Source organism: Cornus florida, unplaced genomic scaffold (genome assembly GCF_030987335.1).
Source record: "Cornus florida cultivar Cherokee Brave unplaced genomic scaffold, ASM3098733v1 CherokeeBrave_3.0.0_Hap2_Chr07, whole genome shotgun sequence".
Classification (NCBI taxonomy): domain Eukaryota; kingdom Viridiplantae; phylum Streptophyta; class Magnoliopsida; order Cornales; family Cornaceae; genus Cornus; species Cornus florida.
The window spans coordinates 22,856,741-22,871,557 of NW_026775577.1; the positions used below are offsets into that span (position 1 = coordinate 22,856,741).

The following is a 14,817-nucleotide window of genomic DNA, read 5'->3' on the forward strand; positions in this document are numbered from 1 at the left end:
TTATTGTCTAATAACTGTTTATATTTTTATTTATTCACCAAAGGTACTAACTCACTATATTATGAAAATATCTACTTTAGCAACTTTTAAATGCTTCTCTATCCATTTATTTTCTGGTAACCAAAGTAATTTTTTAAGTTATTTACAAGTTCATTAAATCTAACATTTAATGTGTTTTAAAATCATATTACTAATATGCCTTTTGTTTTGAATTAGAATAATAATAATTTGGAGTCAAAAAATTATTTAAAGATTTATGTAAATGGAAGCCTTGACATGATGTTATTAATATCCTAAAATTAATAGAATTTATCCAAATTTCTAACTTCCGTGTCATTACTCTTTTGAATTAATTTTATTTTTGCTAAATGACCCATCATAGAAAATTAACACTTTTTTTTTTTTTAATCTTTTTTAAACTTTGGTGAAAATTGACACAATTTATCCACCTCTTTTTTGATGATGATGAGAAAGAGTCAAATATCTATTTTTTTCTTTTTTAACTGCAAATTTTTAACTTTATATTACCTTATAGTAAAATAGTATTAATTTATCTAATAACTCTATTCTTGTACTATAACTCTATTCTTGTACTAATTATTTTCTTAATCTGTCACATGCAGCATATTCAATCTTGGTGTGACAGAGCATCCTGATTCTAGGTAGCTATAGATAAAAAAGTAGAGTAAAAAATAAAAGAAGATGCCATCTTCACACAGTGTCCACCCACTACTGGTTTTCCCTTTGCTGTCTTTTTGTGTCCACAACAGCGACACTTTCCCAATGCATTTTCCTCCGAACCAAACGACAATCATCCACTCTAAACGCTTTGAATTTTCCCCAACCCGTGTCCTCTCCTTCCCATTCCCCTTCTCCAATCGCTTTGTCATCCCCAAACAAAATTCAAAATCAATCTTCCATTTTCCCAAGAATTTTCTCTGTTAACTGTAGCATTCATTCTCTTCTGTACACAAACCAAAATTAGGGTTAGGGTTAGGGTTTGAGTTTTCTATTTTCTTGAACAGGTCGTGATTTTTTCTCACTTTTCTTCCGATGTTGAAACCTTAAAAGGTGATTAGGTTTGTTTCCGGCGAAAGAAAATGCCACCGGAAGAGTTACCTACAGTTGATGATGGAGTGCAGTACTCGTTCGCGGTGGAGTACAATGGTCCGCCTATCATTGGCGATCTTCCCCGAGCCGTTCCGATCAATGTGGAGAGAATTCCGGTGGCTGCGGTGGTGGCGCAAGTGGCTTTCTCCGATAGATTGTCGTTGCCGGTTGTTCAGCCGATCTCGGCGTCAGATATCAGTACCAAGTTTTCGAAGAAGTTAACCCTAGGTTCTGAATCCACTGTCTCTCCGACTTCTGTGATTGCCTTTGAGCAGGGAGCAACGGATGGTGATGACCTTGTGTCGAAAGAGCTGGCTTTGGGGTCTGAATCAACTGTTTCTCCAACTTCTGTGATTGCGTTTGAGGAGAGAGCTGCTGCGGATAATTGTGATTGTGCCTTATCAGGTGAGTTCAGTAGCTCAGGTACTTTAGAGTTTCCTAATGGTGGTTATGTGTCTGGAGAATTGTCTGATATGATTCGTAGCTCAACTGGTCTTGGGTCTTCTTCCTCCATTAGTCATGAACTGTCACATGAGTTATTGGGCGTGGCGGGAAGCTCAGGAACCTTGGGGTTTTCGGATAGCTTTGAGAAATCAAGTGAGCCATTGAGGGTTTCAAATCGTTACAAGGATAGCGTAGATTTGAATGAATTGAACCAACCAGATTGGGCCTCAAGTGAGTCTGTGTTAAGCACGGATTATCCATCTTCTCGGGTTTCTTCTCTTAAAGTTGGGGATTGCAATAATGAATCTGCTGCTGATGCAAGACGGACACCGGTTGTAACTTTTCGTGATATTGAGTCAGAGGATGAAGATTTTCATGAGCAATTTAATCGTACCAAGTCTGAAATTATCAGAGAAAAGAAAGAACCTGGGGTTAAGGTAAGGAAAGGAGCATGCTATCGATGCTTTAAAGGGAATAGGTTCACTGAAAAGGAGGTCTGCATTGTTTGTGATGCAAAGTACTGCAGTAATTGCGTACTCAGAGCAATGGGATCTATGCCAGAAGGCAGAAAGTGTGTTACTTGTATTGGGTATCCTATTGATGAGCCGAAGCGAGGGAACCTGGGAAAATCCTCTCGAATGCTCAAGAGGCTGCTTAATGAGTTGGAGATTCGACAGATAATGAAGGCTGAGAAGTTGTGTGAAGTAAACCAATTGCCACCAGAGTATGTCTGCGTGAATGATAAGGCTCTTTGTCAAGAGGAGCTAGCTATATTGCAAAGCTGTCCGAACCCGCCAAAGAAGCTGAAGCCAGGAAGCTATTGGTATGATAAAGTATCTGGTCTTTGGGGAAAGGTGAATACTGTGCCCTTGAAACATTTATTTTGGTTCTGTTATTCTTGATTTTGTTGTATAATTATGGAACTTGATGGTTCTTCTAATTTTAACAGGAAGGACAAAAGCCTTCCAAAATTATTAGTCCCCACCTAAATGTTGGGGGTCCTATCAAGGCAGATGCTAGCAATGGAAACACACAAGTTTTTATAAATGGTCGGGAGATCACAAAAGTAGAGCTGCGAATGTTACAGGTTGATGCTTCTTACCATGTAAACATATTATTGAAACTTGTTCATGCACGTTCTTCTGTTAAGATTATCGTGTTGAATGTGGCAGTTGGCAGGAGTCCAATGTGCTGGCAACCCACACTTTTGGGTGAATGATGATGGTTCATACCAGGAAGAGGGACAGAAAAATACGAGAGGGTTCATCTGGGGCAAGGTGCGTATCTGAGGTGCATGTACTTTTGTGTTTTCCTCCCTGATCCTCCAATATCTCCACCCTTTCAACCCCTCACCCCGTTTAGCAAGGAAGAAGAAGAAGAAAAAAAAGAGCTCATGCACAACTATATATATATATATATTATGTTAATTTAAATTTATGTCACTTTTTCAGGCTGGAACAAAGCTGGTTTGTGCTGTATTGTCACTTCCAGTTCCATCCAAGTCCACAAATCCTTGTGGAGAACAAGTGAATCATTTGGTTAGTCGAACTGTGCCTGACTACCTTGAGCAAAGAACACTTCAAAAACTTCTTTTAATTGGATATAATGGATCTGGGACGAGTACCATATTTAAACAGGTAGTTTCCAATTGAGGGCTCAAATCCGTGTATGATTATCTTACTATACTAAGTAGCTCAATTCCTTGTCGCATCTCATTTGATGCTGCAGTGACAATATTATGTTTGCTTTGTTCTTTGTCATTCTTATGAGTATTGTGGCTTATTGCAGAGTTCTCTGTTGTGATCTTGCTAATATATATTATCAGAATTAGCTCCCGTATCACCCCCTTCATTCTGGCTCCCTTCGTCGCTCTCTATGTCCTCCTGAACATATATATATTTTTTATTGTGTTGTGATTGATTCGGTAATAATTGATTACATATAGGTTTGTCTAATATTTGAAAGATGCTTTTATGGACTCCATCGCTTTGCTCTTATCTCGTATGATCAATAAAATGTCTTTTTTACCACTTGTCAAAAAAAAGTGTCTTTCATAGGATTCATCAGAATATTCATAGAAGATGGCGTGGTCGAAGTTTTGTTTATTTGAGTACTTCTTTTGTTTCTTTTGGTCAATTTATATATTATGTTCAAAAGATATGTTAGATGGAATAAATTGGGAGGAGTTTATTTATTTATTTTATAATGGAAGTTGAGGTATACAGTTTTACTTGCCTTAGAAAAAACAGGTTTGCATGTTTTATGGAGTTGCAGGAAGAAGGTGGAATGATGAGTGGATCCCTCTATTTGGCAACGGCTTTGGAGTGTTTATCATGGCAGCACTTTCCTTGCAATAGTGATTGTAGTTGCAGCAACCCTTAGTAGATTGTAACAAGGACTATTAGGTGTATCGTGTGCTACCAAACCAAATGGAATTCCATATACATATATGGGTTGACACAAATTGTAGACATGCTGAAAACTACAGGGCTTCCTTTCTTTTTTCTTTTAATGAACTTATTTCCTCATCATATATAGATTTATATTTGTGAAGTAAAAAGAGCCTTAAAGGATCTTCAAATTTGGGAGTTATGAGCTTACATTTTCTGTTCTGCTTCCGCTTTTGCTGTATGCATGCATTTAGGTTCACCGATACGCAGATTTACTCTTTGGTGTCTCCTATCTGTCTCAACCATGGTGTCTTCTGCTGCTGCGATTAAAATTACTATAATTATATAACAATCAGAATGACAAATTTTAAATATCTTATTGTTGGTGCAAAATGAGAGTGATGCAAAATTGCTCTTGTTGATATGACTTTCTTCTGCATTGCTAGACTGGCTGTTTTATAATTTCAAATCATAAGTGGCCAGTTAAAGGAGATTCTTTTTTTCTTTCTATGACTTTTCTTTATGGCATGTGGTAGATGTGCTTAAGGTTTGTTTCTGTTTTCCTCAATTTTTTTTTTTTTTGTGTGTGTGTGTGTGGTAATGTTGGCATTAGTTATGCTCCAAGTGGTATTATGTTTGAGCATATCTTTTATTTTTTAGTATGCTGAATAAAATCTGAAGACAGTGTATTTATTACGTTAAATTTTTTTATTAGGCCAAGATCCTTTATAAAGACGTCCCTTTCTCGGAGGATGAGCGGGAGAATATCAAATTATTGATCCAGAGCAATGTGTATCGCTACATTGGTATACTCCTTGAGGGTCGTGAACGTTTTGAAGATGAAAGTTTGAATGATACGAGGAAAAATCAGTCTTTTGATGGATCTGGTGCGATAAGTATTAATGTTTTTTTATTCTTTACTTTTTACTCATTTTCTTTCTTACAGTCTTACTTCAATGCATATGTGTATCCTTTATTCAATTAGTGCTGATTCAGACATGTTGATTCGTTTCTAGTGGAATTAATACCGACTGTTATGACTTGTGGAAATTAAAAATGATATGTAATATTCTTCAAGTCTACATGGCCGGGGTCTATGTGGGTATAGTATCTTGCAAGCATTGAGTATAGATGAATCTAAGGCATTCAATCAATTATTATGCATCAAATTTGAAGGAAATGCCATTGCATTTCATGATCCCAGAGCTTATTTTTAAATATATACTTTCAAGGTCAATGGATCTGAATGATAGTTTGTCTTCAAAATGAGCTAGATTGGGAAGCATTATTCTTTTTAATAAGTTCTGTCAGGTGTTTTATCGATCTACAATTAGATATTTCTTAATTTGGAGTATGCCAAGCAAGATTCACTGAAAATCGCTAAGAGCCCATTTGGGATTGCTTTTCAACCACTTTAAAGCACTTTTATTTTAAAAAATTGCATTTATACGTGTTTGGTAACCATTAAAAACACTTTTACTAGTTACCAATTTTAGCTAAGTAGAGTTTTTGAATGAAGCTAAAATTTGCAGCTTTTAAAACTGTGTTTTGGGTAGATGTTTCATATTTTAGGTAACTGTTTTTCATTAGACAATTTTATCTCTATATATTTGTTATAAAGATAATTTCATCCTTTCTTTTATAAAGTCGTTCTATTATAAAATATATTAGCGCTCTATTAAAGGACATTATTGTAAAATTAGTAATAGAAGTTTTTAAACAATATTGTTACCATACAAATTGAAAAGTACTTTAATTGTGAAGAGTACTTTATATAATGGATCACCAAACACCTAACATGCTTTTTACTTGCAATAATTTTATGACAGCTCTGCTGATAAAACACACTTTTTTTCATTCTAACTGCAACGCCAAACAGGCACTAATTGGAGTTTGTAAAGCATTTTTAGCCCTAACTGTGCTATTTTGGGGTTGACTTGATTAGAATAAGGTATAGATGGATACCATCAAGTACAATACATGTTTGAAATGTCAATATCTTTATTGGTTCAATTAATTTTCTATCTACTGGAAGAAGTTATACACTTGAACAAAGAGGTAAACTTTTGTATATATATATTATCATTTATAATTTGAATTTTCTTTAAAATTGTTTCTAATGGCACAAATTTTAAGATTGCTTTGCTGAATAGAGCTTGAAGACTCTGAAGGGGCTGAACATATGCTTGAGTCTGCCATTATGTACTTTGCTAATTGTTGGAGAATATTATTTTAGCCTATGATAGAATATTGATTGAAGTAATTTATGGGATTGATTTTATGAATCATCCATCAATGTATTTTCCATCTTTATCACTTGTATACTTTCACCTATAAATAGAAGTGCTTATTGTAAACAAACTTAAGAGAGAATATAATAATAGTGATGTAGCCCTTTGGGCTCTTTGTGCCGTGGATGTAGGTCCTAGTGGCTGAACCACTTTATATCCTTTTGTTCTTCATTTTCTATTTATCTTTTTAAACACTAATTAAAGACTTTCAGCATTTTGTGTCTGCCTTGAGCCTAATTTGAAGTTGAGCTACCAGTTGAAAATCCGAAATGCAAGAAATAAATTATGTTTGCATATTCTTAAGTCTTTTACATTATTCTCATTATAAATTACGTATTGTTTGAAACATAAACACTTTTGTGGAACAAGTAAACAGGATTGGAAGTTGCTCCTACTTTTATGGTATAAACTATATTCATCAGAAGAAAAACTTAATATGCAAGTCAATCATATTTGTTTTGTCTTAATTTTTTAATACATGGCTACTACTTTTAACTTGGTGCATCTCTAATGATGCTTAACATAATGGCAGCTGATTGGCATCTTATGTTCTGGTTGGCACTTTGAGTGGCGGGGATGTTAATTTTGATCAGAGCACTGATTATTATTATTATTAGGTGTTATATGGTTTATCATATATGCTCTCAATTTCCTAATAGTCATGATGGTTTGTGAATTATGGTTTTTTTTGGTGATATTCAATACAGTTCTTTGGTCAAGGTTTTTCATAACAAATGTTTTAGAGGATTGCATGCAATTTGCAACATGATCATGTCAATAACTAAATTTTGGTAGATATCTTATTAAGTATCTTATCCTTTTATCTAGTGAAAAAAAAAAGATGGAACAAGTTATAACACAATGAAAATGGTTTCTGCCTTCTGGTTACCACAGGGAATACCGATGCAAAGGATACCAAAACTATCTATTCCATTTGCCCAAGGTTAAAAGCGTTCTCCGATTGGCTTCTCAAAGTTATGGTGTCAGGTAATTTGGAAGTGATATTCCCGGCTGCTACTCGGGAGTATGCACCATTAGTTGAGGAGCTGTGGAAGGATGCAGCCATCCAGACTACATACAGCCGGAGAAGTGAATTGGAAATGCTACCTAATATTGCTAGTTATTTCTTAGAGCGGGTAAAATATCATGCTTCATAATCTTTTGCTGTCTTGTCTAGTTAAATGCGGAAATTTTAGTTAAATTAATGCTTCTCATAAATAATTGCTTGTTAATCTATTTCAGCATGAAGGATATTCATGTTTGCTTGGTATTTTGTGGCTACAAAAAGGTAGATGTGTAACATGCCTGAGAAAAATGTGTGAATGAACAATGCAGTGAAATCTTCAGAACATTGACATTTCCCTGACACTTTACATCATAATAGATATAAAGCAAGATGAATAGGGGTAATAGATGATAAGGTTTAATCATTACTAGAAAAGGGTATAAGGGAAAATAAATAGAATTATAATGGGAGAGTATGGGCTGATTTGTGATGTGCACATATTTGCAGATGTGAATAACGCCAGGCAATTGTACCTTTTGCAATAGAATAACATTTAATAATTTTGAAATCAGGTTAAGTTAGAGCAAACACACCCATTATCCACAACATGTCCCTAGTGGGACTCTAAATGAGAGTCAAGAGTGCTTGAAATTATCAGGAGAGATCATACCATTGGGCTAGAGAAAAGTAGATTGTATAAGAGAAAACATACAAAGATTTTAAGTTTGTTTGTTAGAGAAATTAACGTCTTAATATAGGGTCTTAAATCGTCTATGGTTCAATTCTATTAGCCTTGAAGACTTTTTTCACCGAAAAAACATCTTACTATAGGTTGATTAATTTAGATTTATATACTAAAGGGTGATTAGAAATCCTTGAACTAGATAGTAAAATTTAAAAGTATTAAAAATGGAACTTTTAATAATAAGATGTTAAGAGTAGTTGCATTGAATTTAGAAGATTAAATTAATGTAATTTGGAATAGGATGTTGAAATGCATTAAAAGAATATGTGTATATATATATATATATATAAGGCCTATTGAAGGATTGAAAGTAAAAGGATCAATATGTAAGAGAACTTAATACTATGGGATGAGAATGTTAAGTTGTAGTAAAAACAAAAAAAAATAAGGAATGGTCAAGATTTAGCATGAAACTAGAATTGAAGAACATTTTTAAGTTTTCAGATGTGTGATGAAGGAAATTAAAGAAATTAGAAAGATACGGGTTATACAATAGAGTATCAACAATTTAAATCCAACCTGGTACAAATGATAGGGAGAAAAGAATACAAACTTGCTAAGTTAAGGAAGAGGAACAATAAAGATTTTAATTATATTAGGTGCATCAAAAGTTTGGATCTAAAGGTTTATGTTACATAGACTCGGGTACGGGTGTCAGACACGGGTGTGTATCCATGAGTCGGACATGTCAAATATCCAAACAGAAGGACACACAGACATTGCTAAATTTTTTTTTTTTATTAATTATTTTATTTTCTAGAGTAAAGTAATGTTTTTATCTAATATAATGTTCAATATAGGCATTTAACTCATTTTAAAGTAATAATATAATGTAATTGAATGATTGGCTATGCTTTTTAAGTACATGTCCAACCAAAAGTGTCGGACACATATTCCATACCCATGTTTGAGGGATATGTGTCCGACACGGGTACTTCACTACTTTTGAAGAGTTCATGTAACAGGTTTTGGTGAAAGACTGTGAAATTGAAAAGAAAAAAAGGTGGAAAACTTAATTTGGTAAGTTGAAGGAAAATCATATAGAAAACTTAGGTTTAGAAAAATATTGTAACCGTGGGGACCGTAGGGTGATTAGAGAAGAAAACTTTTTTCATTGGATCAGGATACGTGGTAAGAAATATACTATGGAAGAAAATAGAAAGGATTTGTGTAAGAAGATGAAATTTTTAGTGAGGCTTGGAATTGTCGAGGGGATAATTACGTGTCTTAGCTAACAATATTGTATAATAAGATTATAACAACTAAGTAAATGCCTTACCACCAAGGGTCTTCCCAAATGGAAGGTTGAGAATTCAAGTCCTCAATAATATGTGTCTTTGATTTACTTAAAAAAAAAATTAAGAATAAAATAAAATCTAAGAAAATGCCTGAAGAGAAAATAATTTTTCCTATTTATTGATAAAAGTAATTTAATTAAATGGATATTCAAAGTCGTAGAAGTTATTTCGGTATTAATTTAATGTGTTTGACTATGAAATTTTGGAAGAGTGTTAGGAAAATGATCAATTTTGATAATGTCGTGAATCTTGACAAAAAAAATCCATGTATTTTTTAGAGGACTGATGGAAAGATGAGAGAAGTAAGATTTTTATATGGTTTGTTAGTTTGGATAAAGATATAATAGGGTACAGTGATAGTTCTATTTAATAAACGAGTCATATATATATATATATATATATATATGTTGACATGGTAAAGGATATTGTAATGAGTTGTGATTATAGAAGAACAATCATCAGATAAATAAATGAATTTCTGTATGACAGATAAATGTGCATGACGGATAAATGTTAAGCCCATGTCCTTTTACCTTAATTATAGATGGCCTGACAAGACACATTTATGACGAAGTTTCATAACATATACTATTTTTGGTTATATATATATATACACACACACACATATGTATAAAATATATGGTTTTGGGTTTTCATGTTTTGGGTTTATGAAACTAATGTAGCAAAACTGCTAAATTAGAAGTCTTCAAAGAAGTTTTAGAAATCATGAAGATTAATATAATTAGGAATGAAACTGATAATATGGAATGTGATTTTTTAAATAAAGGTCGGAAAACTGATGGGGATGTTATGGTCAACTTGGCCAAGAGAGGCAAGGAAAAGTATGAAGAAGAAAATCTTTTTTCTTTTTTCTTTTTTTTTTTTTTTTTTTTTTTTTTTTTTTTTTTTTTTTTTTTACCTTATACTTTGATCATAGTAGAGCGGGGTGGTTGGATTGTTGCAAATAGAATTAAAATATGATAGGTCAAGTGTAGGTGTGCTGCTAGCGTATTGTGTGATCTTTGTTTACTTCTAAAATTGAAAGGTAGATTACATAAAACAATTATTAAAGCAATCACACTTAATAGGAAAGAATGTTGGGCAACTAAAAAATGTGTTTGTAATATTTCTCTCAAATGTGGATGCCGAGATGGATATATGGTAAGATAAGAAATGCTAAAATAAAAAATAAATAAATTTGTGAGATGATGAATTAACATCCATTGAAGATAAAGATGAGTGTGAATTGACTATGATGGTTTGATCATGTGTCTCGGAAAAAGACCAATGACTACACCAGTAAGGAAAAATGACAGGCCACATTGAAGGTAACATGGGAAAATGAAGACCAAAATTAACATAGATTGAGATAGTATGCATGGGAATATATGATATTGGTGGTTTAACTAAAGTTATGGCATTGTGACATAGTCCACGATCTCCACATTGAGGGTAATACTAGGGGAAGAGGAAGACCAAATGTGGGTAGAGTTGTAAGGAAGGATATGATAGCATGGGGATTGACTGAGGATATGGCCTTAAATAGAGTGAAATGAAAACATAGGATTCTTGTAGCCAACCCCAAGGAGTTGGGAAAAAGGCTTGGTGGTGGTGGATGTTGTGAACTAAAGTTATGGCATTAAGTTGAATAGAAACATGATTTGTGTAAACGACCCCAAAGGATTGGGACAAGGTTTTCTTGAATTAAATTTAGAAGATTTGGTCCATTTTGGACAATGCCTTTGGTACAAGTGTTTTACCACTCCATGTTAGTATTTTTTTTTTTTGTCCTTTCCTTTCTCTGATGATAAGCAGACTTGGGTTCTTATCACGATTCTCCTTTGGTTACTTGGATGTGCTGATGGTCAACAAATGTGCCCTTCTATTAACTTAATGATGCCAAACCTTCCCACAACTAAGGAGTTTTTATTTGTCATGCTTTATATGGTAGAGAATATAAGCTTAAGAAGATAAGGTTAAACCTTTTTTTGGATGATCAACCTTAATGTGCACTAATATAATATGTCAATCGATTTAATTTTACTAAAAACAGGATTGGTTTGTTGCTCAGCCTTGTAGAAACAAAATAGTAATATGCCATTAAGCAGCAGCAACAAATTACATTTGGGATGATGGTATACTGTACTTTTAGGTGTTAGATAAGAAAGGTGTAAAGGCTTTCTCTGAGGTGTTCCTGATTGTTTTTAGAACTCTTAAGGGGATAAAGCATATAGATAGATGTCTAATGTCCCTACTCTCATACTATTAGTGCTCTTTTAACCCATTTGGGAGAGCCTCTAGCTTTGGGAAGAGACTAGAGAGTATACACTAGCCATGTTCATTCTTGTGCTTTACGGTTTCCGAGGTGCTGCTATGGCTGAACTGCTGAAAGTGAAGCTCTACACTTTTGGAAGTATTTGACCAACCTAGCATTTGGTTCATGCTTCAAAACCAATGTTAGGTTGGTTCTCGTGTGTTTGCCTCCAACAAACTAAAGTTTTATATGCCCTTACATGTTTATTACTACTATTTGTTTTCCATATTATGTTAATGATCGGTGTTACACAATTCCAAGAGTACCAACAAAAAACTTTACAATGATTAGTCAGTGTGTAAACCAAAAAATATTTAGAAAAACTGTACAAGGATTAGTTAGTGTGTATGTGTTGTTCACTTAACTTTTACATTTCCATATGGAGAACAGATAGTCATAAGGGATTCTTTTGAATTCTCCACAAGGTGGTGATTGGATCTGAAAAAATTATTAATAGAACGAATTTAAACTTGCTGCTTACTCAGGACATGTTCCAAGATGGTGAAAATCTGGTCTAGTAGAACAGTCTCATGATAGCCTGGAAGGGATGCATCTCTTCTAGAGCTCATATGAGCTGAACCAGATGTGACTTGAGTTAAGCTGTTTGGTAAGAAATGCTTGAAATCAGCTTGTTTGGGTTCATGTACAAACTTGATTGAGCTCTTTTATGAGCCAAGCTCAAGCTATGAGTTGTGCTAAAGTATTATTCTCTCTCTCTTTTTCCCTGAAATATATGCGGGGATGATAATTGTGGCTATTTTTTGCAATCTATTGTTAATATTCCTACAATTATATTATTCCTCTTCAGGCTGTTGAAATATTGAGAACAGACTATGTACCCTCGGATGTTGACATTCTATATGCTGAGGGTGTTACTTCATCCAATGGGCTTTCTTGTGTGGACTTCTCATTTCCCCAGCCAGCACCGTATGATCCAAATGACACTGCTGATCAGCATGATTCTTTACTCAGGTAGTTAGCCCTCCTCTCTTCTCTCCTCCTCCTCCTCTCTGTGCTCTATTTGTTTATGAAGTTTATGAGTGTGTTATCCTTTTTCCAGGACCTGTCATGTTAGCGTGTTAGTCTTTTTCCAGGACCTGTCATGTTAATTGCAAGCATAATTTCAGATTTTCGCATCCCAATCAGTAGAAAGATGTGTCCAAATGAGTAGACAAACACACACATAAGTAAAGCTCTGTGATTTGTAACATATGACCTAGAAACTGTGGCCTCATGCGATAATATTATCATGAAAGAGAATGCTCGAGTCTTCCTAGGAGATTGTTGAAGGAGCATCCTGTGAGGTGTTGTATATGGGCCAATGGCTGGCTCATCTCTTATTCAAGTTGAAACCTTAGGACAATATATGGTGTAAATTCCAACATTATTAAGGTGTTGCCTTTGCCTAGCAGCATCCCTGCCTTTTGTTCCTGGGTCATGCGGTTGTTTCTGGGTGACCCTTGGGCCTTGGTAACACCATAACAGCTAGAAATCAAGCACTGGATCTGCTATTTGGTTACGTGGGACTTTAATCTGTAGTGTTAAAACATGTCGCTAATAGGAAGTGGTACAGACTGACTGAAAAAGAGAAGGTAAAACCCAAAGCCAAACATGTCCTTGCACAACCAGAAGTTGTGCTGAATAAGAGATGATATGATTGGGTATGCACACACACACACACATATATATCTCAGCGATATGCCATATTAAATTCAACATGCTTTTGTAACAAAAAGCAACTATATAGTCACCTGTTTAGCCAGCCATTTTACCATATTATATCCTTTGGACGACCAATTAACTGGCAGATCATGAGTTTTTTTGTTCTCTTATTAAAAGTCCGTGTGATTTTGCTGAAAATTCTATTGTTGATTTACTACTATTGAAGATTTCAAGTAGAATTTACTTTTGCATGAATGCTGCCAAGTCCCTAGCTTGGCGGTGTTGATGAGGTATGTTTATACTGGAAAAATAAGTGGTGACCAGCCCAAACCCCTCAAGCTTTACTGTTTGGCTTGCTTATAAATTGTTATATAGATTCAACTATGGCACTGCTGTGTTTTATAGTCTTCAATACTCTACACACTACATTGTTGACGGTTGTGGATGTTAAGTTATTCTTTGACCATTATTTTTTCCCTTCTATTGGTATTCAGATACCAACTAATTAGAGTACAAGCCAGAGGCTTCATCGAAAATTGCAAGTGGCTAGAGATGTTTGAAGATGTGCGACTTGTCATGTTCTGTGTTTCCTTGAGTGACTATGACCAGTTTGTCACTGATGGAGATGGGGCTTCGGTGAACCAGATGTTACTGAGCAAGAAGTTCTTTGAGAGCATTGTTACTCATCCAACATTTGATCAGATGGACTTCCTTCTGATACTCAACAAATTTGATCTTTTCGAGGAAAAGATTGAACAGAATCCTCTTACTCTATGCGATTGGTTTGATGATTTTCGTCCGGTAATAAGCCGTAAAAGTTCCAACAGCAACATCAAGAGCAGCAGCATCAATAATAGCCCCTCCCTCGGCCAGCTGGCTTACCATTACATTGCAGTTAAATTCAAGCGGCTTTATTCATCTCTCACTGGTCGGAAGTTATATGTTTCACTGGTTAAGGGTTTGGAGCCTGACACTGTCGACGATTCTCTTAAATATGCAAGGGAGATCTTGAAGTGGGATGAAGACAGACCCAACTTCAGCTGGAGTGAGTACTCTGTTTATAGCACCGAGGCAAGCTCTTTCTCTCATTGAAGTATAAATCAGAGAAGGCGTAAATGGATCCTATTTCTGTTTACCGATTGTCAATCCCTGTGTACATATGAAGACGTATAGATCACCTAAGAGAAGAGATGGTTGAATGAATGACATTACTTCCTATTACCTTTTCCTCCTTTCAACCATGTACTGTTGCAGGCTCGCAGCTGTCGGATTGTCAGACACTGACTGGGGAGTCATCCAAGGCGATGCCTCTATACTGCATTTTACAAATTTTCAGAGTTGGCTGAAATGCCCTAATTTCCATTCTAGTTATATTGTTGAACAATGCCATCTTCTGACATTCTCTTCCCGTGTTGTCACATGTTTGTGTAGTTGGGCTATTTTGGAATATGATTTAGCAATATTCAATTGTAATATAAGGTGGACAATACATCTGATTTAGTAAATATTTGTTGTTACCCATATAGTCGTGTTAAAAAGATACTTTCGAATGCCTCA

The 14,817-nt window shown here is 34.8% G+C and overlaps 1 protein-coding gene across 1 annotated transcript; it reads left to right on the forward strand.

The window, feature by feature from the left end:
- The first annotated feature begins 729 nt into the window (after nucleotides 1–729).
- LOC132266792 (extra-large guanine nucleotide-binding protein 1) lies at nucleotides 730–14,781 on the forward strand. The gene is made up of 8 exons (XM_059767772.1): nucleotides 730–2,408; nucleotides 2,504–2,641; nucleotides 2,727–2,831; nucleotides 3,006–3,191; nucleotides 4,660–4,831; nucleotides 7,130–7,371; nucleotides 12,407–12,570; nucleotides 13,755–14,781. Exons 1-8 carry the CDS (start codon nucleotides 1,101–1,103, stop codon nucleotides 14,350–14,352), a joined length of 2,913 nt encoding a protein of 970 aa, XP_059623755.1. The 5' UTR covers nucleotides 730–1,100; the 3' UTR covers nucleotides 14,353–14,781.
- Nucleotides 14,782–14,817: the final 36 nt, after the last annotated feature.

Coding starts and splice junctions, on each gene's coding strand:
- LOC132266792 (XM_059767772.1), top strand. CDS start 1,101: ATGCCACCGGAAGAGTTACCTACAGTTGATGATGGAGTGCAGTACTCG. Junction 2,642..2,726: donor TAGAGCTGCGAATGTTACAG/GTTGATGCTTCT, acceptor TGAATGTGGCAG/TTGGCAGGAGTCCAATGTGC. Junction 2,832..3,005: donor GAGGGTTCATCTGGGGCAAG/GTGCGTATCTGA, acceptor TCACTTTTTCAG/GCTGGAACAAAGCTGGTTTG.